The sequence below is a fragment of the Triturus cristatus genome, chromosome 1_1 (assembly GCF_964204655.1).
Source record: "Triturus cristatus chromosome 1_1, aTriCri1.1, whole genome shotgun sequence".
NCBI classification, from domain to species: Eukaryota; Metazoa; Chordata; class Amphibia; order Caudata; family Salamandridae; genus Triturus; species Triturus cristatus.
In genome coordinates, this window is record NC_140579.1 from 104,452,274 (window position 1) to 104,478,640 (window position 26,367).

The window sequence follows — 26,367 nt, forward strand, 5'->3', positions numbered from 1 at the left end:
GGCTAGCTTGAATCCAGTGGCAAAATGAGCATGGGGTCCAAGTCTGGGCATTCCCTGCCAACTTAGGGCGAACAACGCAAACACAAGGAGATGATGGACCGAGCGCTGAAACGTTTCAGACCCGTGCTCTCCATGCTGCTGGAGTAAAGCTAGTACAGGTAGGTTTTTTACTCCATGTGACGTAGGTTCTTTATTCCATGTTAGTCACACACTAGAAGTGAACTCTCACTCTTTTAGATGCTTTCCGGGGTACTTTTATTGTATTTTAAATGATTTTTTGCACTAATTGTTTGATGTAGATGCAGTGCAAACACAAGGAGATAATGGTCGGAGCGCTGAAACTTTTCAGACACTCTCCCCCAGTCACAGATCTGGGTTGAATCCATCATCGTTCTTTAGCTCACTTCGCCACCTCAGTTTAGACCCAGCTATATACAAATCAGTCTTGACCGTGTGCCTCATGGGAACGGTCCAGCCCGTACTGCCAAGCCAGGTCTTCCGTGAACTGGAAACAAGCATCCTGGGACCGGATTCAGGGTAGCACCTCTCATCAGCCAGGCTAGCTTGAATCCAGTGGCAAAATGAGCATGGGGTCCACATCTGGGCATACCCTGCCAACTTAGGGCGAACAACGCAAACACAAGGTGATGATGGACGGAGCGCTGAAACTTTTCAGACCCATGCTCTCCATGCTACTGGAGTAAAGCTAGCCTGGCTGATGAGGTGCGAAGCCCCGAAACCAGTCCCAAGATTCTTGTTTCCTTTCCAGGGAGGACCTGCTCTGGCAGTTCGGGCTAGACTGTTCCCATGGGGAACAGGGTCAAGACTGATTTGCATATGGCTGGCTTAAAACTGGAATGGCATGGGAGACAAAAAATAAATGGATTTGGGCCCGGATCTCTGTACTGGGGTGAATGTTTGACATTGATCAGCATTCTGTCCAGACTTACCTGGGCATTGTTGCTTCGATTTAGTGCTCTAGGGTGTGCTGGAGATTGGGACACCCTGGCCGTGTGCAGTGTCAGTTCGCCTCAATAGCACTTGAGTGGACGCAATCTTTATTGGCAGTCTAGCTTTTTTTTGTCACTTAGAACTCGGTCTCTATTTAATGAAGAACGATGTGCAGCGGACACGCTCCTAAGGCAAGCCCACCTGCGCCTGGCAGGGGAAAGGGGCTAGAAACCCTCATCCTTCGCAGGTGAATTGGACACATTATACTTCAAAGGAATGGAAGGTCCTTATGTTGATATCCAAGGAAGTGTGCTCTCATTCCCTGAACCCAAAGTCACTGCCAAGTAAGTGCTCATATTGTAATTTTTCATTTAAATGTACCCCGCCATGATACTCCAGGAAGCTCATGGCGGAAGGAATTTACCAAACTTTGCAGCTTCCATTCAGTCCACACAGGAATGGTGAATGTTTCTAGTAAACAGTCGGTCTCTCCCTAAAAATAAGTTTGAAATATCACTCTACTGGGAGAACAAAGTCCAGGCGCCCTCTTCTTAACGGAAACGTGGCTACGGCAGGACAGCTAGTCAGATATTGCATTAGCTCTTCCACCTGGCTACGCAATCACAAAAATGACCGATCTGGGAAGAAATGGGGTAGGCAAAGCTATTATTTTCAAAGAGCACTTTCAGTGTAAATCATATCCCATCACCATTACAGGCTGACAGTCTTTTGTGTTTTCATGAAAACTTTCCCCCACGTTCACCTTCTCAGGTATGCCTCGATACCACCCTCCAGGGCCTGCAGCCCAATTTGTACAGGAATGGCCTGGAACTGTAGCAGCTTATATTCTTGCTTCATCCACCTTCACAGTACTAGGGGACGTAAATATTCACCTGAAGGATAATCTGTGCACGTCGGCTAACAATCTTATACAAGATCTTTTAGCACTACAATTCAAACAGTTGGTGATCCATCCTACGCACTCCAAGGGCCATCTCCTGAATCCTATATTTTCAAATCTTAAATCTATGCAGACATCCACTCTCTGTCCAATATTATGGTCGGATTATCTGTTGATACAATTCACCATCCTAAAAATGAAATCACCTAATGTTGATAAAGCGTTTGGAAGACCTTCAAGGCAGTGGTCCAAATTGGACATTTTAATCTGGCAGGCCCACTCATAGGTCCGATGAGGAAGATGGTGCATCCTATCTTATTTTAAGGGATTGGATAGACTCTACGGTGGAAAGCCTGGACCCGATAAGTGCCGTTAGATCTTCTTGCACCAAAACAAGGGCCAGTTGGTTCTCGCCCGGGTTAAGGGATCTTCAGAAGGAATGTAAAAAACAAGAAAGGAAATGGAGGCACCGTTATGATGATGAAAATAAAAAAATTGTATAAGATATCAATAAAGAAGTATGGAAAATGAAGTGCCAAATTACGCGAGTTTGCTGACTAGATTAGCCAGGCAAAATACCCTGCCAAAGAAATGTATATGTATGTCAACACATTTTTTAACCCAGAGTTTGCAGGAATAGGTGCCCCTCCTTCCAAGGAGTGCTGCAAACATCTGGTGAATTATTTTCTGGGTAAAATCAAGTTTATGATTCTTTGGGAGAGACATCGGACTCCCCAAATATATCAAATGCTGGCGATCTGCTACTGGTAGTTTCTTTATTCCATATTACAGTCATGATCTGGTACATATAGGTTGTTTATTTCATGTTACAATCGCATTCTGGTACATATAGGTTTATTGTTCCATGTTACAATCACAATTCGGTACAGGTAGGTTCTTTATTCCATGTTACAACCACACTCTGGTAACTTCTCTCGAGGCTCCATCCTCCCATCAACTGTCCAAAACCTGCCTATCTAGAATCTGCTTACACAGGCTGACATTCCATGACATCATCACATTCTCTAGGCCACACTAACCCATCGTGCATCAGTTTACCTACCCCAAGAATGGAAGCATGCAAGACACAATGCATCTCTCACAGTGTATCCTGAGGGAGGCATCTCTCACATTCTCTCTGCTCAGGGTTTAAGCCGTATCATTGATTCTTATGTTGGGGAGGATGTGTCTCACATTGTCTCTCTTGAAGGGCGATGACATCTCCCACGCGGTCTCTCTTGAAGCACATGCCTATCTCTCACTCTTTCCCTCCTGAAGAGAAGTCCATCTTCCATCTTCCACATTGTGTTTTGTGAGGGGAATGAGTCCTTCTCTCACATTGTCTCTACTGGATGGGTGTGCACATCTTTCACTTTGTTTGTCTTTGAATTTATGGCCTAAGCCTGACGTGCTGTCCTCAATATCCGCTCCACCAATGAACGTCTGTGGTGTGACTCAAACAGCAGATACTGCTCAATATTGTATATTGCCCTTTGCAGACTTCATTATTTGGGATTTCTTTCTTTAACAGGCCCTCTCATTGCCAGTACTGTCTTTTCATTGACAACGAAAGAAACACAACTGCTCCATCCTATGGACAACAATGAGTCCGAGAGAAGAGACAGTGTCATTAGCTCCCCAAGTAAGCAAGCGGTGCTTTAGCCAGGATATGAGAGAGCTGGCCTTGTCCATATGGGACATGTGTGCTCTCTAGACAAGGCACTGCTTACCGATCACAGCAGAGACCACACACTCATGGAGGAACACATAAGGTGTATCCTCACTAGACAAGGCACTGCTTACCGATCACAGCAGTGACCACACACTCATGGAGGCGCACAGAAGGTGTATTCTCACTAGACAAGGCACTGCTTACCGATCACAGCAGTGACCACACACTCACGAAGGCACAAACGTGTTGTACGTCCTCACTAGACAAGGCACTTCTTACCATTCATAGCAGTGACCACACACTCATGGAGGAACACATAAGGTGTATCCTCACTAGACAAGGCACTGCTTACCGATCACAGCAGTGACCACACACTCATGGAGGCACACATAAGGTGTATCCTCACTAGACAAGGCACTGCTTACCGATCACAGCAGGGACCACACTCATGGAGGAACACATAAGGTGTATCCTCACTAGACAAGGCACTGCTTACCGATCACAGCAGTGACCACACACTCATGGAGGCACACACAAGGTGTATCCTCACTAGACAAGGCACTGCTTACCGATCACAGCAGGGACCACACTCATGGAGGAACACATAAGGTGTATCCTCACTAGACAAGGCACTGCTTACCGATCACAGCAGTGACCACCACACACTCATGGAGGCACACAAGGTGTATCCTCACTAGACAAGGCACTGCTTACCGATCACAGCAGGGACCACACTCATGGAGGAACACATAAGGTGTATCCTCACTAGACAAGGCACTGCTTACCGATCACAGCAGTGACCACACACTCATGGAGGCACACATAAGGTGTATCCTCACTAGACAAGGCACTGCTTACCGATCACAGCAGGGACCACACTCATGGAGGAACACATAAGGTGTATCCTCACTAGACAAGGCACTGCTTACCGATCACAGCAGTGACCACCACACACTCATGGAGGCACACAAGGTGTATCCTCACTAGACAAGGCACTGCTTACCGATCACAGCAGTGACCACACACTCATGGAGGCACACATAAGGTGCTTGTCCTCCTTAGACAAGGCACTGCTTACCGATCATAGCAGTGACCACACACTCACTAAGGCACAAACGTGTTGTACGTCCTCACTAGACAAGGCACTGCTTACCGTTCATAGCAGTGACCACTTACTCATGGAGGCACACATAAGGTGTATGTCTTCATTAGACAAGGCACTGCTTACCTTTCTCAGCAGTGACCACACACTCACGGAGGCACACATAAGGTATATGTCCTCACTAGACAAGGCACTGCTTACCGTTCATAGCAGGGACCGCACACTCACGTAGGCGCACATAAGGTGCCTGTCCTCATTAGACAAGGCAATGCTTACCTTACTCAACAGTGACCACACACTCACGTAGGCACACATAAGGTGTATGTCTTAATTAGACAAGGCACTGCTTACCTTTCTCAGCAGTGAACACACACTCATGGAGGCACACATAAGCTGCATGTCCTTACTAGACAAGGCACTGCTTACCTTTCTCAGCAGTGACTGCACACTCACGGAGGCACACATATGGTATATGTCCACACTAGACAAGGCTATGATTACCAATCACAGCATTGAGCACACACTGAGAGGCACATACATAGAGGAGGAAATGTCCAACTGAGCAGCCCATAGGAAACAGACGAAAGAAAAGATTGTCTTAGCAGAATTAAGAATATTGGAAATATTAAAATATCTCTTCCCTTCTGAACCCTTGTAATGGGAAATTACCCATTGTAGCCCGCTCTAATTGCAAGATTAGCAAAGAATGTAGAATAGTGTACATCACTGTGATGTTATACTGCCACAAACCTCTGACTTTCAGGAAGCCTTTGTCCTATTCACCTGTGCAGAAATTGTTGTGCCTCTGCAGGAAACTGGATTGTTAGACTATCGGGCCTCCATTCTTGACATAAGGTGTGGCTGAACACGAGCATGGGGAAAACAATCTTTTGCATAAACATAAAACAAGGTTTCTGTGAAGAATTCTATGATTTCTTTTTGTAGTCTAAGAAAAGCAATTGCATTCCTCTAACAAAAGTTCATTTGGCATATGTAGTGTTGCACCAAAACAACATTAAAGTGAGTATATAAGCCCAAACCCATATCAAATTTAGTTCAGCAGAAAACAATTTAACAACTGAAATGTCAGGCGTAAATCTTTTGTAGAGATAGGCGAGATTGAAAAAAAGACTAGGGTGTTTTGTATTGCGTCTTAGTGGGTGTTAGTTTAAACACAACAATCAGCTTTGGTTTGCAAAACTGCCTCTAGGAGACATGGCATTCAATCAAAGTAATGCACCTCAGAGAATAGGTGTTTAGAGAAGATCTATTTTCTGAACATCATGTCCTTACTTTTAGTAGTTTCACCTACTTGCAGAAAAGTCCATGTTTACATAGTTAATACAAAATGCAAATGGCAAGATCTTCTGAACTTGTAAAAGGTAATGGCCCTAACCTTTTAGAAAGAATATTATTGGTCTAAAATTGTATGTTTGTAATAGATGAAACTCGGTTTGTATAAACCTCTAACTGTCAATAACTTGTTCTACCTAATTTTCTTTTCGTCATTCTGCTATTTTTTTGAGGAAAAAAGAAGAGCCAGCTTCAACTTTTATTGATCATCTTGGTCAGGAAATTGAAGAAATCAGAGCAGACCCAGGGGCGTGTAAGTCCTAAATTGTTGCACTTCTTGTGTTGGACAATATGTGGTCACTCCCAGTATTTCATTTGTTTCGGACTCGCCTCATGCTAACCTTGAACTCTAACTCTGGGACACTACTACCTGTTGTCCAGTGTACGCACCCGAGGCCCTAAAAGATGTAAAAAGTGTCTGAAAACTTGATTGGCACTTTTAACTGTCCTATAAGATCCCAGTATATGGTGCAGAAATGCACATTAATAGCATGGAAAGTTACATGTCATCTCTGAACTACGGCACTTGTTGTGCCATCCGCTACAGTGGAAGTGAAAAGTAGCTTTAGGCCTGCCCTGTGTAGCTTGACTGCAGCTCACAGTGTAGGGCGAATAATATGTAAGAGTTGAACATGTATGACATTAGAAATGCCATGTTCACCCAGTGACTTGGCCCAAACAACATTGTCACTGATAAGACTATAACTAGTAAATAGGAAAAGTCAAGGTATAACAAACGTACATACTTTATATAACTTTTGCCCTGTACCAGCCACAGACACATTTCAAGCACCTATTTTTTATTTATTAACAAAATCTAATGACTAAGTCAGAATGTTTATTAAATACATTGTAAATGTAATTTTAGGAAGCTGCCACTGCTGAGCTGGGTACTTCCAATAAAAGGCTTCTTGAATTCTGTCGAGTCTCTGAAGTCACACAGGAGGTCCGCTAAATGGCCCTTGAAAGAGTGCAACTCTTTGTCCATGATAGAAGAGAAAGGAGATGCACTTCTTCTGTGCTCCTCTCAGGTCACAGATGGCAGGTCCAGTCCTCTTCTCCATAGCTCCAGGGCACCACCGGGACCAACCTGCTTCAAGTATATGACCTTCGGTTTCACACCACGGCTACAATTTCAGCAGCAGCAGCCCACTCGAAAAGGATTTTTCTTCCCAAAAGTGGCAGTCCCTTTTGAACTTTTTGACCTCCAGACTTTTGTCAGGATCAGCCTACTTGTTGTATCAGACCAGTGCTCCATTTGGGTTGGACAGTGTGTAGCTGCACCTCAGGCTCTGAGTGTTCAGGTCTACCCTTGGGTTGGGCAGTGTGTCATTGCACCTCAGAGAAGGGTCAGGTCTACCCTTGTGTTTGACAGTGTGTCACTGCACCTCGGGCTCAGAGAGAGTTTGAGTCTAGCCTTGTCTTAGACAGTGTGTCGCTGCACCTCAGGCTCAGAGAGGGTTCAAATATACCATAACTAAAGCAAACAAAAATCCTACTGAATTCAAAGTTGGAGGTAACGGTTTTACCACTGTGGTTATCGTACAAGCAGATCATCTTTTAACCCTCTAATTTCTTTAGCCATTTTAAAAGAAGTTTCCCAGATGTTGTGCTTTACTCGTACAAGAATAAAATGCGAAGGTAAAAGCCACAACTTTTACCACATGAGTAGTCATCTTAAAAATGAGAGCATTCCTAGCTAGCATCAGTAACACGGTGTTCAGAAGTTCAAGTTCTTCTAACGTTTGCCGCACAATTTAAGTTCTTCTTTTCTCCCCCTGGCCTACATGTCACATAACCAATGACCTGCTTCTGAAAAAGGGTTTCATAGATTACCAAAGAATAAAGTAATTTTCCTTCATTTACCAAAAAGTAAGTTTATTTTACTAGTTTGTATTAATTGCCTTTGCCCATTTTTTGTATGATTCTAAGAAACTGATGGTGTTTCCACCATGGCCGCCAGCGACGTATATGCAGTTTGTGCAGTTTAGCTTAGAGAGTTTGGGATTTTTTGTACTGTATACACCATGGCGTCACTCACCTGTGTGTCTGTTCTACAGCTCATCTTTTAAGGCCTCTTTTCAGATAGTTGCTTTTTGGTTATGCTTCATGGATTTCTCAACTCATTGTATTTATTCAGTCATTCTATCATGCAATTATATATGGTATGTCTCCTCTTTTCAGGGGTTCCACTTATAACAGCAGTGTTTTCACTGAGCACAAGACCAGAGGAAGAATCATGTGTTCAGGAGACAACAAAACCTGAAATAAGGAGTTCAGGTGAGCATGAGAAGATGTGGTTAGTTACAAGTTAGTAGAGAATGTAACAAGCTTTGTGTGTCTGAGAATTAATGCATCCTTGTACAGATCCATGGAAACTTAAGGGGTGGATTTAAGGGAGGCTTGTTACAGCAATTATCATAGCAGATTTTACGGACATTTGACATGAGTTTCAATGGATGAAAACAAAAATATACAAATATGTAGATATAGATGTGTAGAGATATGTAAGATATTATAATCTGCCTGCGGGATCTGATACCTGCCAACGTTTCTCCTGGACGTGCCCTTTGCTGCTGCTCGGTGTATGACCGTTCAAACCACCCTATGAACTCCATCTCCCAGGTTGCAACGCGGCCTCGCACAGCTGCTCTGGGACCCGCTGATGAGGGGGAGGCACCGCTCCACCGCAGCGCATAAAGCGCAGCCTCTACCCCCGCAGCGTGGGTCCCTGTAACCCTTTTCTGCCCTCCTACCGGTGTTTGAGTGGAATCTGGCTGCGGGTTCTGATACCTGCCAACGTTTCTCCTGGACGTGCCCTTTGCTGCTGCTCGCTGTATGACCATTCAAACCACCCTATGAACTCCATCTCACAGGGTGCAACGCGGCCTCGCACAGCTGCTCTGGGACCAGCTGACGAGGGGTAGGCGCCGCTCCACATCAGCGCATAAAGCGCAGCCTCCTCACCCGCAGCGCGGGACGTGCCGGGCCAAGCCCGGCCCAAGGGCGGGCCGTCAGAGCCCGTCCGAGACTGATCGAGGCTGGGCTGGGCCATTCCCCTGATAAGTTGGGTTACGTGAGTTTGTGAGTTTACATGATAATAGTATGGGCATCGGGTTATTGTTGTTGAACTTTGGAGTTTTGCCGAGGGGTTTTGGAAAGAGTGAAGGTCTGGGTTTTTAGTACTCATAACTGTAGGGAGTGTGTTATTTTGACTCACTTGAATAATCATTCTTGTACTACTCCCATATAAAGGAGGCATAGCTATAATTTAGTATGGGGACAGTACGTCTCCACCTACAAGGCCTAACACTCGCCAGAAAGCCACTGTGCGCACGCCCATTGTGAAACCGACTGCCATTGATAAAATGTTACGGCAGGCAATTGGGGCGGTCTCTTATGAGATAGAACGCACTGAAATACGACTGTCTCTAACGCCTAGGATTCCAAACTCCCTAATAACCTTGGAAATCGAAGATCTTGATTCCTCTCAAATAGCAAATCCTTCGACCACTCCTGATTTAAGGCCCTCACCTGAAAAAGTAATTTCTGGAAATTCAAATAAACATGACATGGGGGGGGGGAAATCAGGATAGGTGGCCAGAAGAAACAAGAAGCTCATAAAGGGGGAAAGCAAGAGAATAGCCCTTCGAGAATAACATCGAAGACCCAGACAGAGGGCCACATTACTGGTGGAAATGGCTTCACTGCTGTGGATCCTCCAATGTGGGCTTCAAATTTGGCCAAATAACTTAAAACTCATTTTGAAATTCTTGTACGATCTGAGTTAGAGGTGGTTAAGAGCCAAATTGAGAAGATTACATCGCTGGTTGCTATATGGGGGAGCAAAATAGCTAGTATTTCTAACATCTTGGATAACTTTAAAATTTCTGACCAGGCTCCCACATACCAAGCAATCACGCGATTGTACCTGCCTCCACTGCCCTTCCAGCCTCTAAAATCTTAATGGAACCTAGCCCCCCTACTCAACAAACTGTAGATCCAGTTGTGTTACATCATGGGGCATCTAAGGAGGGAGACATTGCCCGTGGCCCTATGACCTTGCCAACAATCTTAGGACCGCCAGTGGAACAAAATCTTTCCAGTAATTGTAGAAGTGATCCTGGGAATAATCGCCAATCCAATAGAAATTTAATAAAACCTAGCCTGACGTGCATCAATCTACCCCTGGCCTCGACCCCCTACATTGTTATTTTATCTGGAGTACCAGAGTTAGAAAAAGGTAGAGGGGAGACTCATTCAGAATTAAAAAATAAAGTTACTTTTTGGCTAAATAAACATAGACCGCTCCCACCCCTAATACAGTGTGAAATTCTATTTGTTAGGCGGGTTAGTTGACTGGGACAGAGGCGGAAAGATATTCCAGGGGATTGTGTCCTGATTAATTTTAGGGACACTAGGGTGGTCCAATATATTTTGAATTGGGGTCAATCCGGGGAGATTAGCGGCATTCAGACGCTCTCTCTGGGTTATTTTTCTCCCCCTAGTCCCCTGACTGAAAGAATGGGGGGAGTCTATAAAAAGTGGGAAATGAGAGCCCAGACTGGTAACCTGCCAAATATGGGCAGAGACTCTGAAACAACCCCATCCTTTAATATTCCAGTCAGTAATAGATACAGCAGTTTAGATCTAGTCGACTGACTGGATCTTTCAGCTGTATTAATTGAAGACATAGACACCCAGCCAGTGGTGCCCTAAAATTGTTATAGTCTTGAGGCTGGGGACTACCCTCTTAGGAATAGTCTTGAGCTTGCAGTGGCCCCTGGAAGCTCAGGTGCTCCGCTAAAAACATCTGGGGAGGCTGTGGGAAAAGAACAGGAATGGTAGAGGACTCCGTGCCAGGTGCTACAGCAGGAGCTGGAATCCCCGCACATACAGATTGATAAAATAAAAGATTCGCAGAATACAAGGGTTCTATCTTGGAATATAGCAGGTCTTACATCCAAGCTGGAACTCCCTGATTGGGGGAAACACATTGACACCCATGAGCTTTGTCTCTTTCAAGAGACGTGGTCCATTGAACCACTGTATAGAATAGGTTATGCTGCATATTGTATTCCAGCCTTGCAGGGGCCTAGAGGGACACCCTCGGGGGGCCTCTGCATCTGGGTGGCTACTCATTTGGGTTGTACAATTAAAGTTCTAGATACGGAATCTCTGGATATCCAGTGCATTCTCCTTTTCTTTGATATGTTCAAGTTGGCTGTTATCAATGTATATTCTCGACCTGTGAGGATGGGGCAAACTTCACAGACCATAGATTCATTGGCCTCTTTTCTTCTCACTATACGAGAATCTGTCCATACAATAGTTGGGGGGGGGGGTTTGGGGGGGGATTTCAATTGCCACTTCGAACCTCTTAATGGCTTAAATGTCAACGTTACAAGTGAAGAAGACTCTGTGTGGTCAATTCCGGACTGTAATATCTACCCAACAAGAGGGTGGACCCCGCTTGTTCTTCAAGTGACTTCACTTACCCTTACTTATTTGCTAAGGGCTTGTAATGGTAGATTTTCTTCAGACAGTCCGGGAAGCCCAACTTTTAATAAATTGGGGCAGGATTCTACAATTGATTATATTCTGGTAGATGTTGAGAATTGGTCTGGAATCAAGGATTTTATGGCCCATCCTCTGTGAAAGTGATCACAATCCATTGGTACTTGTGATAGCCTACCCCGAACTCTTGAGAGATCAGGGTTTGCTAATTCAACCTCCCCCAAACCTAATTGCAATAGAAGGGGGTAGAAAAGTACGCTGGGGGAGTTTTGCTACATCTAATGAAAAAATGGCTTCTTTGTACACACAATCTATTCCTTATTTAGAAACTGATTTTTGTGTGTCCGAAAATCATCAAGGCCAGGAATCCTTGTTGATGATCAATATGAATCAGCGGGACATGATTTCAAAGTTGGCAGAGTTCTTTTATAAACATGGAAATAATAACAATTACGATCCCAAACCTAAACACCCTTGGTTTAATAAAGCGTGTAGGGAAGCAAAACGTACACTAGTACTTGGGGTTAAGAATAAGGACCCTATACGTACCAGAATTGACAGGTCACACTATAAAAATACCATTGCTGAAGCAAAAGCAGCTTGGGAGAAAGAAAAATGGGAAGCAATTAAGATAGCTTTGGACTCTAGAGATATGAGAGGCTTTTGGAATTTGGTTAAAACTGGCCACTCCGAAGGCAACTCAGCTATTGAACCAAATCTGGGGGAAGAAGCGTGGAGATCACATTTTAAAGTTTTATATTCTATGCCTCTGGATGAAGCTGTAGTACATGGGTCAGTAGACATAGATCAAATTCCCCTAAATAGCGACCCACCACTTTGTACAATTTTGAACGTTAACATGGCGCTGGGCAAACTACTTCCTAATAAGGCACCGGGTTTAGACAGAATTCCTGGTGACCCGTTTAGAAACGAACAGGTGGTGTGGGCTCCTTATCTACAGATACTATTCAATGCTATCATTCAGGGTATGGCACTCCCTTTGACTTGGGCTGGTACGGAAAGTATCCCAATTTTAAAAAAAGGCTCCACCTAAACCCAGCAAATTAACGGCCAATAAGCCTTATTGATGTTTCACAAAAGATATTTGCTTGTGTTCTCCTGGGGCGATTGCAATCTTGGATGGACGAGATGAATGTCTTAACCCCGCTACAAGCGGGATTTAGGCCTAAAACCTCGACCATCGACCAGATTTTTAGATTGCAATTAATCCACTGGAAAAGAGTAAAATATGATGGGGGTAGCCTTTATTTAACTTTCGTGGACCTTAAGTCCGCCTTTGATATGGTTCAGCGTGACCAGTTATGGGGTCTTCTCCCCGATATGGGAGCACCGGTCTATCTTTGCCAATTATTGAAGCGCCTACATGAAGGCACCTATGTGAGGGTAAGATACGGTAAGAAGGGAGAATTGACTGCTCCTTTTCCTGTGGCGAAGGGGGTACGGCAGGGATGCGTGTTAGCGCCAACCCTTTTTTCCCTCTTTTTAAATGGCTTAATTGAGACCCTCTTGGCAGTAAAGGACATAGACTCACCAAGGCTAGCTAATCGTAAAATACCGACTTTAATGTTTGCTGACGACACGCTGCTCCTGTCTAAATCATCAATGGGTATGCAGCGTGTATTGGATGAGTTTAGCGCATTCTGCAGGAATAGAAATTTGGAGATAAATGTTCAGAAAACTAAATATATGGTTTTCCACGCCAAAACCATTAATTGTCCGCATCCCCAAATGGAGGGTAGGTCCCTAGAGAGAGTATCCATATTTGATTACCTGGGTATTACACTTAATGACCAGATGGATTGGGGGACTCAAATTAAGAAGGCCAATCTGAAATTAACACAGTCAATGGGTGGTATATTGAAAGTTCACAAAAACTGCACCCAGAAAGTGGTTGGTCCCCTAGCAGAAATCTACAAAATCCAAGCAAGGGGAGCCTCTTTATACGGAGCTGAACTCTGGGGACATAGCCCATTTTATACTCTGTCGGCTACAGAGAATATTTTTATTAGGCAGTTGTTGGGATTACCAAGAAGTACGCCCCTATTCCCATTGAGGATGGCTCTATAGCTGATTTAATTGCCCTGCGTCCTCTCCTCTTTTGGCGTCGCATATGGAGTACGCCGGAGTTGGTCAGCTATAGGGAGGAATTGAGGGATGTTATGTCCATACTGGGAGCAGCCAACTTACCATGGCTATCTTATGTTAGGAATCTATGCCACTTTATGGGGTGGGCAAATATGTGGCTTACATGCCCCAGTATCCCGAAAAAGTCCCTAGTCCTTGCTTTTAAAGAACACAAAGTACGAATTCAGGCTGCCTGACATCAAGGTTTTTGGATCTTAAGCAGCAGTACAAACTAGAATTGGCCCTGGATAGCATCCAACCATTCATGGCTAAAAAATTGTATTTACAATTTAGGCACAATACGTTACCGCAACGTGCATTTACGAATAGATGGAAGGGTGCAACCAAGGCTGAATGCCCTGGCTGCTCTGACTCCGAAGAAACTGAACTCGACGTGACGCTCGTTTGTCCTGCTTACATTAGGCCCAGATCCAAGTGGATCCCCCAACTTTGTAGGAGCCTTTGGCTTAGAAACTATGTCGAGGTCTTTAGGCTACTTGAATATGAAACACTTCCTTTATTTGTTGTCGCTACCTCGAAATTTCTATTTGCGGTGGTGCATACGTGGAGGTATCTTAAAGGGGAAAGAGCTGGGGCGTAACTAGATGCTGCTTATTCGCTAATAAAGTAACTGTCCTATGTTTCTATATAGCTTCATCCAGAGAATTGTTATAACATTTTTGTTTAGGTAAAACAATTGTAATGTTTTTCTTTTAACTTATTTTTTTTTTAAAACAGGTTTTAATACTTTTATAATTCCCACTAAGGTGACCTGAAATATTCTGATAATTATGTATGCCAATCTTGGGGGGTCGGATAGATTATGTGGCGAGAGCCAATATTATAATAAGAATGCATTATACTAATCTTTATGAACTCATTGATGTTTTGAATCTTTCTGTTTGACTCCATCACTTCTGTAAGAATAATCAATTATATTTTATGGATTGTAATATGTATTGTGCTTTTATGGCTGTATAGCCGAAATAAAGTTTTTTTGACTTGACTTGATATTATATTTATATTTCTTTCAATGAAAAACAAAGGTTAAAGGGAAGTTAGAGTTAGTTGATAATGTCAGTTAAGACATAACCGTTTTAAAGAAACAAAACCACTGAAATATACAAGTAACTCTAACTCGTACCCTAAAGTAACTATAACTTGCGTCCTGCCATGCACAGTTTTGTCATCAATGATGTCATAGGACGTCATGCGTGACGTAATACGGGAAGTAATTAGCAATGGATGGCGAGTGAACGAGTTAAAGTTTTGTTGGGGCACGAGGTAGGATAATTGCCTAGCTCAAATATACAGAGAGGAGAGGAGTAGGATGATTGTTTCTGCTGGTGCTAGATGCAACAACACCTCCGCCGATTGACTCAACACCGGACAACATTAGTAACTCATACCCTGGTTGAAAGCTCTGTAAAAAGATTTGAGCTTCCTATGGCAGTCAGACAAAATGACTGTCTATATGGCTGTGACAGCATGCAAAGAGACCAGTAAGCTGAGGCAGACCTCAGCTACAGTTGCAGTAGTGGTTCCTAAACTGGACAAGAAATATAAGGTGCCAGATGAGTCACTAGCTTGTCTTCTGGGTCACCCACAACGGGACCAAATACAATTCTGTGTTTTTTTTTTAATCATATACTCCCGGCTTCCTTAATGGACACAGCTTTTGGTTGTGTGCAGTTGTGGGTTGGCGGCAGGGCCTGGCCTCTGGCCAGGCCCAGCAACCAACTCCCCCCATGGGCTCCTAACCCCTAGTGGACGACCACCCCTCACTTTACAGATTTATATTAAAAAATTGTTGCCCATGCACAGCGGGGGTTGGCTGCTGCAGCCGACCCTGTGCGTGCCAAGACCCATGCTGTGCAAATCCTTTTGCTGTGTGTCGGTGTGGTGTTGCCTGCAGGCCCTGCACACTATCCCCTGCGGGTTACCAAACGCCTCATGAACCCATGTCAAAATCACTGTTTTGACCTGTAGTAAATATTACATAACTCCCCTCTAAGTGTTGCTACTCAGAAGGTTGGGTGCATAATATGTAAGTGTTGAATGTATTCCCCAGCTGAAAGCGAATAGAACTATCCAATCTCCCAGGAGTTCTCATCAATGAGGTAGAAATACCTAAAGATACCATCACATTTACGTGGTCTCACCCGGGACGGTGTTCCATCGTAACTTCTATTCCCTGTAGGAAGATGGACGGCCTCAACAATTTCATCATCTGCATCAACCATCTGAGGAGCCTCTGATCTGTCTGAACCCGGAAGTGAGTGGCAAACAGGTATGGTCTCAGCTTCTTCAGCACCCAGATCACAGCAAAGGTTTCTCTCTCAATGGCAATCCCATCTTTGTTCCTGGGGAAGTATCCCCCTACTGATGAAGTCTACAAGTTAGTCTAGGGCTGCCTCATTTAACTGGGACAATACTGCCCCAATGTCATACTGTGAGGCATCAGTTTGCACAATAAATTCTTTGGGAAAGTCCGGGGCCTTGATTACAGGGGATGTGCACATGGCCTGTTTGAGGAAGTCAAAGGCTTTCTGGCATTCCTCTGTCCAGATCACCTTTCTTGGCTCCTTCTTCAAAGTCAACTCACTCAAAGGTGCAACAGTGGTACCATACCCCTTGACAAACCTCCTGCAGTAACCAGTGAGGCCCAGGAATGCCTTCACTTTTGTCTGCCTTTTGGGGGGCTTCCAGGCCATAATGGTTTCTATCATGGCCTGGAGGGACTGCTCCTTACCCCTGCCCATCAGGCATTCCAAGTACACTATAGACCCCTGCCTTATCTGAAACTTACTGGCCTTGATATTAAGGCCTGCGTGTTGCAGAACCTGAAGCACTTCCTGGAGCTGAAACGGGTGTCTTACCAACTGCTACTGCTGTGGCATCCAGGTAAGGAGCTCTGAAGACCTCCACTTAAAGCCACATCCTGGTTCACCAGCCTCTTGAAGGTGGCAGGGGCATTGTTCTGGTCAAAGGGCATTACCTTGAATTCGAAGTGGCCTCTGGTGTGGAAACGCTATACTCAATTTAGCCACCTCAGTTAGGGCAATCTGCCAGGAGCCTCAAGTCAGTACAAAAGTTCTCAGGAACTTGGCAGTTCCCAACCGATCAATGAGCTCATCATCTGAAGGGATGGGTCACTTAATTGAGCCCCTTGTATTCCAGACAGAACTGGAGTTATGGTCTGGTGCCCGGTGGGGCAGCCTTTGGAACCAGCATCACTGGGCTGGACCAGGGACTACTGCAGTGGTCCCAACTCCAGCATCTTGGAGACCCACTCCTTGGTGCTGTCCCTCACCTTGCCTGACCCTCTGTAGGTTTGTTTTTGACAGAGGAGCTGTCACCAGTGTCCGTATCGTGGGTACACAAGTTAGTAAGCCCAGGGCTGAGGGAGATCTGAGATTGACACGGTCCCAATAGCTGGCGACAGTCCCTCTGCTGCTCTGGGGTCAGAGTAGGGGAGATGTTGACACCATCCACTGACCCATCTCTCTCCTTGAATGACACAAGATCAGGGAGAGGTTCCCTCTACTCCATCATCCGTCACTAAAAACGTGGTGACTTTTGCCCTGTACCAGCTACAGACACATTTCAAGCACCTATTTTATATTTATTAACAATGAAATCTAATGACTATGTCAGAATATTTATTGAATATATTGAAAATGTAATTTTAGTAAGCTGCCACTGCTGAGCTGGGTACTTCCAAGAAAAGGCCTCTTGAATTCTGTCGAGTCTCTGAAGCCACACAGGAGGTCCGCTAAATGGCCCATAAGAGTGCAACTCTTTGTCCATGATAGAAGAGAAAGGAGATGCACTTCTTCAGGGCTCCTCTCAGGTCACAGATGGCAGGTCCAGGCCTCTTCTGCAAAGCTCCGTGGCCCCACTGGGACAAACCCGCTTCAAATATCCAACCATTGGTTTCAGACCATGGCTACAATTTCAGCAGCAGCAGCAGCCCACTCGAGATGCCCCATGGTGGGGCTACAGGCAATTGAGGAGGAGGACCCATAGGGGGTGTCTGAGTGTCTTGAGATCCACCAGGTATGAAGCCTACTCCTTCCTTTCAATCACCTCATAGGGCGCTGTCCAATGATCTTGGAGGGCCCTGTGCTCCACTGGCGCCATCACTCTCACCTTCTGGTCTGGCTAAAACTCAACCAGAGTGACCTTCTGGTCATATTGTTGCTTTGTCAACTTCTGGCTAGCTTCTAAGTTATCAGAAGCCTTTTTCCAGAACGTCTGCATTTGGTTGCGGCAGGTTAGCAGGTAGCTAACCACATCCTGAGAGGGCTTCTCTGGAGCTTGTTCCCACCCCCTCTCCACTAAACTGAGAGGCGCCATTACTGGGTGACAATGGAGGAGTTCAAGAAGGCTCAGTCCTACTCCTTTCTACACTATTCTATGTATGCAAAGAGTAGGCACGGCAAGAGGACGTTCCACTTCCACCACATGGCCTCCGGTAGGTCCATACTCATGTCCTTGAGGGTCTTGTTGAATCTCTCATCAATCCCATTAGTCTAGGGGTGATAAGTTGTGAAGAACATCTAGGTTACCCCACATTCCTTCCAAGTGAACTTCATATACATGGGCATGAAGTTGATGCCACTGTCTGACACCACTTGCTTGGGGAAACTCATCAAGGCCCTAGCCACTGCAGGTGTAGTTATGATTTTCAGAGGGATGATCTTTGGAAAGCATATGGCATGGTCCACCAACTCCTGGGTAAACCTGTTGCCCACGGCAATTTTGGGGTCCAGAGACCAACAATGTTGATGCCCACCCTCTCAAAGGAAATGCCAACAGGCATGGGAGTCAGGGAAACCTTGAGCTTCTTCCCTGTCTTCCCACTGGCTTGGTAAGTGAGACGAGTCTTACAGAAAGCATCTGAGACTGTCCTCATCGAGGGCCAATAAAAGTGGGTGACAAACCTGTCAAAGCTCCTTGTCCTGTCCCAGATGTCCTGCCGGGGAATCCCATGAGCCAAACCCAGTAGCAAGGCCCTGTAACATTGGTGAACCACCAGCACATGTTGCCCCGTGCACAGGCTCTTTAGGCTCACTGTAGAGGAGGCTCCCAGTAAATAAGGTGATCTCCAGAGGTGCCATCAGTTGCCTGGGTTTCGGCTTGCCACCTCAGCCTCTCTGGGGTTAGGCAATCGATAGGTCCACCCTCAACTTGCCATCCAGCAGGCTCAGGCAGGTCTCCCACAAAGGCAGCGTCCTGGTTAGGTCCACGGCCGCCTCCTCCTGCACCTCATCTACCAGTACCGCAGGAGGTTCCAAGGCTGGTTTCCCACGCCATCTGCTGTTCCCTTTCTTTGCAGCTGCCTGGACCCTTCTTCCATGCTCCAGGCTCTCTTGACTCTCCTCCCAGGCAGCCTTGCAACACTTCTTGTTGGCCATCTAGGAGTTTGGCCATCCCGTTCACCACTTAATATAAATCTCACTGTAACGCCTTAAGGTTAGAAGTACGCTGCACTCTAACACATACATTGAAGAAAACCCCACTTACTCTGACACTCTCCTGCAGCGTCTGACTTGTGTAGTTGCAGACTAGTGATTTGGGGATGCTGCTTCCTTATCTGGGAGAGAGACTATTTTGCCAATCACCACCAAAACATAAAAAATGCCCTACGTATGAATGACCTTTTCCACAAGCTATGGCTGAAGGTGACTGTGGTTGGTGCAAGCAACCAAAGTTGAAGTGGCTGAAACAAAGTTGTCTTTTTTTTTTAATTGATAATCTATTATCAGGCTGAGGACTAAAGCTGTCCGGGGAGACACTTAAAATATACAGGCGATCCTGTTTTAAAACATTCAAAAGACTCCTGACTAACAGAACATATTAACTACACAATGGTTTTCCCAAATTAACAACCAAGATGTAATCTACTCTGAAGAATCTGATTGATCGAAGTTCTCAGTTGTTGTGTAATCGATTTGGCGGTTTTTCAGCTCTAGCCTGCTTAACATCATGCCCATTTTGCACCATTGAGCATACATCAGTCATTGTTCGGACGGGTACATGTTTGTCACTCAAGGTATCCAACACTTGCTTTCATTGGATTTATGGAGTTTTGTCAGTAATAGGGCAGAATAACATTTGTCATTCAGTGCACATGCTTATCTGAGAACAATGTGACATCTTTCTGCTTCTTGACTATCATTGATTGTTTGTCTGTGTTATGACTGTCCCTCTTTCACAGGGGACAACAGATGTTTTTTGTTTAATTAAGAAAATATTCTTCCTAATTTATTTTTTCATTCTATGTCAGGTATGTCAAGTATGCTTGTGAAGGAGTCCACTACATGCTATGAAAACAAGACCTCTATTCCAAAGTCAGTCCTTAACCAATATCGAATACTCCAAAGTGAGGACAAGCACACCTTCTCCACTGATGGTAAAAATGCATTTAAAAGAATTGGAAATCATCTACACTATCAGAAATACCATGGACTAAAGAAGCGCTTTCCCTGTACCTATTGTGGAAAGGGTTTTGCTCACAAGTCCTATCTTCTTCGTCACCAGAGAATCCATACTGGTGAGAAGCCCTTTTCCTGTACTGAATGTCCGAAGAGTTTTACTCAGTTATCAATTCTTCGGCGTCACCAGAGAATTCACACGGGTGAGAAACCCTTTCTCTGCACTGAATGTGGGATAGGTTTTACTCAGCAGGGAGGGCTTATACGTCACCAGAAAATACACAAGGGTGAGTTTAAAAAACCATTTCCTTGCTCTGAATGTGGAGAGTGCTTTGTGTACAAGTCAGATTTTCAGCGTCACCAGAGAAGCCATATTAAGAAGAGCTTTGAGTTTAAATTAGACTTTCAACAAGACCAGAGAATTCAAAATGATGAAAAGCCATTTGCCTGCACTGAATGTGGGAAGAGCTTTACTCTCAAATCAACACTTAAACGCCACCTGAAAATCCACAATGGTGAAATTGAGAAACACTTTTCCTGCAGTGAGTGTGGGAAGAGCTTTACTTACCAACCAGGACTTAAACGCCACCTGAAAATCCACAGGGGTGCAATTGAGAAACCCTTTATCTGCAGCGAGTGTGAGAAGAGATTTCTCTACAAGTCAGATTTAGACCGTCACCGAAGAATCCACACTGGTGAGAAGCCCTTTGTGTGCACTGTGTGTGGAAAAAGCTTTATTCAAAGGTCAAATCTTCGACATCACCTGCTAACCCACGAAGAAGCCACTTTCATGCAATCATTATGAAAAGATGTTTAATCAGTGCACATGTTTTAAACATAGCCAGATAATCCACATAGGTGAGAAACAATTTTCATGCATTGAATGTGTGAAAAGTTTTATATATGAAACAGACCTTTAGTATCATCGTAGAGTTTACATGGATGAGAAGCTATTTTCTTGCACTCAGTACAAGAAGAGCTTGGTGAATAAATGATCTTCACTGTCACCAGACGTTCCATGGGTGATAAGCCATTTGCATTCACAGAATGCAATAAGAAGTTTGTTAAAAAGGACATTCTATGACCCTAGATTGTCTACACAGGTTGAAACCCTAGAAGTTGAAAGATCGTTTCACAAAAAATATCTTCAACATCACAAGAGAATTTTCACGAGGCCTGAACTTTTAAAACGTATTATGAACTTCAAATGAGTATTCATATCAATTGACAGTTTAATCCCAACACCAGTGATGGGAAAATAAGTTGTAGATCTGCGTTGTGTTATTTACTGCTTCTTCAGTTGACGTTTATTTGCCTGATCGTTTATAAATTCTCACCTACTGCCACCTGTCTGAGAAAGCTAGTGTGGAAGGGAATAACTGCATCTGGGATTTCCTGTAGTTGGAACTGTTCAATAGGGATCGGCTGCACTTTGCTTATTGAGGAAAGTCCACTCTTTGCAGAACGTGGATTGGGCAAAACTCCGCCGGTGTAGTGGAATTTTTCGCCCACCCCTATTTGCTAACATATCTTGGGATATGATACTTAATTTTTTTGTTTGAATTTCCTATGAATTTGTATGGATTTTTCTAATATATATTATTGTATGCTTTTATGGTTATACTATTTAATGTATACAGAATAAAGATTATCTGATCTGATGGGAAAATACTTTTATAAAAAATGTATTTACAGAATCGCTAGAGCATTCCCCAAGGATGTTGCAGCTCTCTCAGGGCATGGCTGTAAAAAGAGTTTTCTATAGTACGAGAAATGCTGCACTCAAAATTGCTGCACTCAAGTATGTTCTTTCTGTGCAACAAGTGTGAAAAAAGCTTTATTCAAAGCACCTGTGCTCTAACACAGAGGAATTCAGACAGGGATGATGCTCTTCTCCTGCGCTGTTAGTGTGTGATCTACACAGGTCGCTCCCTATACATAGATTTGCAATATGTGACAACCCGCTTGCCCCTACCATATCACTGCCCCTTGTGCTGTGCAGCCCACCTGATTCTGCCATGTTACTGCCACCTTGTGCTGCACAGCCCACCTTTCCCTGCTATGTAACTGCCCCCTTGTGCTGCACAGATACCCTGCCACAGCCATGTTACTGCCCCTTGCGCTGCGCAGCCCACCTGCCCCTTAACAGCCATCAGCATTGAAGCTAGGCTTCATTTGAACGTGTGGAACCAAGCACAGCACCTGCCACATGAAACCAGCACTGCAGTGTTTGAATGATCAAGAAACGTGAGGTTTCAGCAACATTTCTAGGGCTGCAAAAGCATTTCACCTTCTTTTAGTACATAATTTTTTTATCATTCTGGCTCCTTCGTCCCTACTTCTCCAATGTGAAGTGTTTTTTAACTAAACACATACATTTAGTGCCCTGGACCTTACTGAGAGCTCTTGGCATGAGGAGAGGATCCCGGACATTTAGTGACAATTTTGAGAGGGTAGCTTTGTAAAGAGGCTTGTCTTTCAGACCCCGGACTTAGCCTGCACAGTTGTGATATCTGGCTCAGCCGTGTAAATTCTTATCAAGCGCCTAGAATCTCAGTCACCCAGAGATCCCCATGGGCCGCAACAGGCCAGAGACAGGTCATCCCAAGAGAGCCCTCTTGGCCAGTCCCAGGGTGGAACAGTACAATGCGGGCCGCAGAGTAGAGGAGTCCTCGTGAAACCCCCTTTGTACAGGAGAATGAATCTGGCTGATAGGAGGGGGCAGACCTGGAGGAGGAGGCACAGTTCACACCAGTGGAAAAAGATGATGTGTGGCCATAACACAAAACTGACTTGCACTACTCGTGATAAAGTGTTGCATCTTAGTCACTGCAGAAGTTTGTACATAAGAGCGGAGGAGTGTTACACCACTCCCATGCACTGCTGCAGAAAGCATGTAAAGTAAAATGGTAATAAAATCAGTTTATCACTATTTTAATTTTTACTCTTTCGAACGGAGACTCTTCCCAGCACCACAAGGTAATTACCCTTCTAACCGGCTTGGTTAAAGAGCTTGACAACGTATTCAGGACAGAATCCTTAACTTAGTTCACTCTTCACCCCTTTTTTAGCTGTATTAAAATAAGCTGTGTCCTGGATTGTTTAAATCAATCACGTGACCCGCGCTATATGCGCGGTTACTACGAACTGGATCTCAATAGCGCCATCTCTTCGTCAACCACAAACTGAATCCCAAACAGAGTTGGATATTGTCATCAACCCGGGTAAGTCGCCATACCCTTCCTTTAGAATTAAGGACCCTTTGCTATACATTTTTGGGAACCAATGTCATTATTTAATTTTCAGGGAACGGTGTGCCATTCATTGGACCCCTTGAGCACCACATGATTCTTGTTGAGGTGGGTCCTTTTCCCTTGATGTGCAGACATTAAGTAATGGTAACCGTCATAGGTACCCGTTTTAAGTTCCCTTGTTTTCACTCTATAGGGTCTATTCTCCCTTCCTTCCCCTGTCCTGAGGAAGATCCGCATGGTTGAGGCACCAAATTCCCTGGGTTGCCGTTAAGTCAGATCGAACCGTCGACGCTATCCCTTCTCGCACCGGGACCATCCTCCCCAATTCCCCTGTTCCAGCTTAAAAATTCGAATGATTTTTAAATATGGCCAGGTTGCATTGAACTGTTTATTCATTATCAGTTATTGTACATTTGTGTAAATATATGCCCCTTATCTTCTGTTTTGAAAACTGTGAGTCCTCTTGACTCCTAATTTTTTTAGCACCCTCTTCTACACGTTCCCTGGAACAATTTTCTCCTCTCCTTTCCATGACCCTCTAAGTTTTGTTTAAAATGTTTTTGTCTTTTACTCATCAAATAAATATTTTGTAATATAACATAATTTTGTTTGGTAAAATTGATGATTTATACGTTTTGTGAGCTGACTATTGCGAGCTCTTAATAGTTTGCAACTGTTCTTATGTATGTACCTGAGGTCACAGTGCCTGATGAGGTTAGAATCATGTTAAAGTCCGGGTTACTTGTGAAGTAACAGCCATGAGGCTGCTGCCACAAATTAGGTCAAATGCACTAGTGATGTCAGTCACTGGTGAAGTCACAGTTGTTCTTGAGGTCACAGCAATTGCTGAGATCACGGTCACTAGTGACATCACAGTGATTAGGGAATTCAGTGGTAAAGACGATTTCACTGTAATTAATTAGGTAAATAACTAGTGAGGTCATGGTCAGTGGTGAATTGTTAGTTACTAATGATGTCACAAGTCATTGGAAGGTCTTTGCCACTGGTGGGTTTACTGTTTACAGTGGATTCATTTTGGGCAGCTGAGTTCCAGACTGCACAGACCATATCCAGTTTTACTTTTAGACACTTCCAAATGAAATGGATGCAATAAATCACAGAAACACCACATTTTCAAAGAGAAGTACACAGCGATTGGGGACGGTTTAGCAAGCAAGTCGCCTCTATCACGGTACATGTTTGCGGTGAGCTCCTGGAAGTCGCCACCAGTGTGCCTTGATTGTCTGTGATCATGACGAGGCGCTTCTTGTACGAAGTAAAATATTCCAGGAAGCTCTTCTTTTTAAGCCACCAGTAGCTTGGCCATCATCACATATGGGCAAGGGTTTTGGGGAGCGTGAGCAGCCGGTGCTGTGGTGGGAGGCTTTCATGCGGGGCAAGGATATATAACACCACCAATCCCTCAAACCTTTATCTCAGCCCCACACTGAGAGGCGCCCCTCGCAAATCTCTGAGTGGGGGCCGCGGTAGGAGTGACTGCCTCTCCCCCAATCCATTAAATGAATCTGTAAGATGGCCACAAAGCTGCAGCTCTGTGACTATCATGAATGATCCCTCACCCTCCTGAAGAGAGGTCCTGTGTTCAGACGGGGAGTCACAAAGCTGCAGCTCTGTGACTTTCATCAATGATGCCTCACCCTCCTGAAGAGAGGTCCTGTGCTCAGACTGGCTGTCACAAAGCTGCAGCTCTGTGACTTTCATTAATGATCCCTCACCCTCCTGAAGAGAGGTCCTGTGCTCAGACTGGCTGTCACAAAGCTGCAGCTCTGTGACTTTCATTAATGATCCCTCACCCTCCTAAAGAGAGGTCCTGTGCTCAGACTGGCTGTCACAAAGCTGCAGCTCTGTGACTTTCATTAATGATCCCTCACCCTCGTGAAGAGAGGTCCTGTGCTCAGACTGGCTGTCACAAAGCTGCAGCTCTGTGACTTTCATTAATGATCCCTCACCCTCCTGAAGAGAGGTCCTGTGCTCAGACTGGCTGCCACAAAGCTGCAGCTCTGTGACTTTCATTAATGATCCCTCACCCTCCTGAAGAGAGGTCCTGTGCTCAGACTGGCTGCCACAAAGCTGCAGCTCTGTGACTTTCATTAATGATCCCTCACCCTCCTGAAGAGAGGTCCTGTGCTCAGACTGGCTGCCACAAAGCTGCAGCTCTGTGACTTTCATTAATGATCCCTCACCCTCCTGAAGAGAGGTCCTGTGCTCAGACTGGCTGCCACAAAGCTGCAGCTCTGTGACTTTCATTAATGATCCCTCACCCTCCTGAAGAGAGGTCCTGTGCTCAGACTGGCTGCCACAAAGCTGCAGCTCTGTGACTTTCATTAATGATCCCTCACCCTCCTGAAGAGAGGTCCTGTGCTCAGACTGGCTGTCACAAAGCTGCAGCTCTGTGACTTTCATTAATGATCCCTCATTCTTCTGAAGAGAGGTCCTGTGCTCAGACTGGCTGCCACAAAGCTGCAGCTCTGTGACTTTCATTAATGATCCCTCACCCTCCTGAAGAGAGGTCCTGTGTTCACACTGGCTGTCACAAAGCTGCAGCTCTGTGACTTTCACTAATGATCCCTCATTCTTCTGAAGAGAGGTCCTGTGCTCAGACTGGCTGTGACAAAGCTGCAGCTCTGTGACTATCATTAATGATCCCTCATTCTTCTGAAGAGAGGTCCTGTGCTCAGACTGGCTGCCACAAAGCTGCAGCTCTGTGACTATCATGAATGATCCCTCACCCTCCTGAAGAGAGGTCCTGTGCTCAGACTGGCTGCCACAAAGCTGCAGCTCTGTGACTTTCATTAATGATCCCTCACCCTCCTGAAGAGAGGTCCTGTGCTCAGACTGGCTGTGACAAAGCTGCAGCTCTGTGACTTTCATTATTGATCCCTCACCCTCCTGAAGAGAGGTCCTGTGCTCAGACTGGCTGTCACAAAGCTGCAGCTCCGTGACTTTCATTAATGATCCCTCATTCTTCTGAAGTGAGGTCCTGTGCTCAGACTGGCTGCCACAAAGCTGCA

At 44.9% G+C, this 26,367-nt stretch overlaps 1 protein-coding gene across 1 annotated transcript in view; it reads left to right on the plus strand.

Moving 5' to 3' along the window:
- The window catches only part of LOC146869648 (uncharacterized), a 63,871-nt gene extending 42,330 nt beyond the window's left edge, over positions 1-21,541 (plus strand). The window contains exons 3-6 of the mRNA XM_085609310.1: positions 3,384-3,494; positions 6,161-6,232; positions 8,164-8,259; positions 19,934-21,541. Of these exons, the coding sequence (XP_085465436.1) occupies positions 3,384-3,494; positions 6,161-6,232; positions 8,164-8,259; positions 19,934-20,886 (1,232 nt within the window). The 3' untranslated portion in view covers positions 20,887-21,541. The remainder of the gene's footprint in view (positions 1-3,383; positions 3,495-6,160; positions 6,233-8,163; positions 8,260-19,933) is intronic.
- The last annotated feature ends 4,826 nt before the right edge of the window (positions 21,542-26,367 follow it).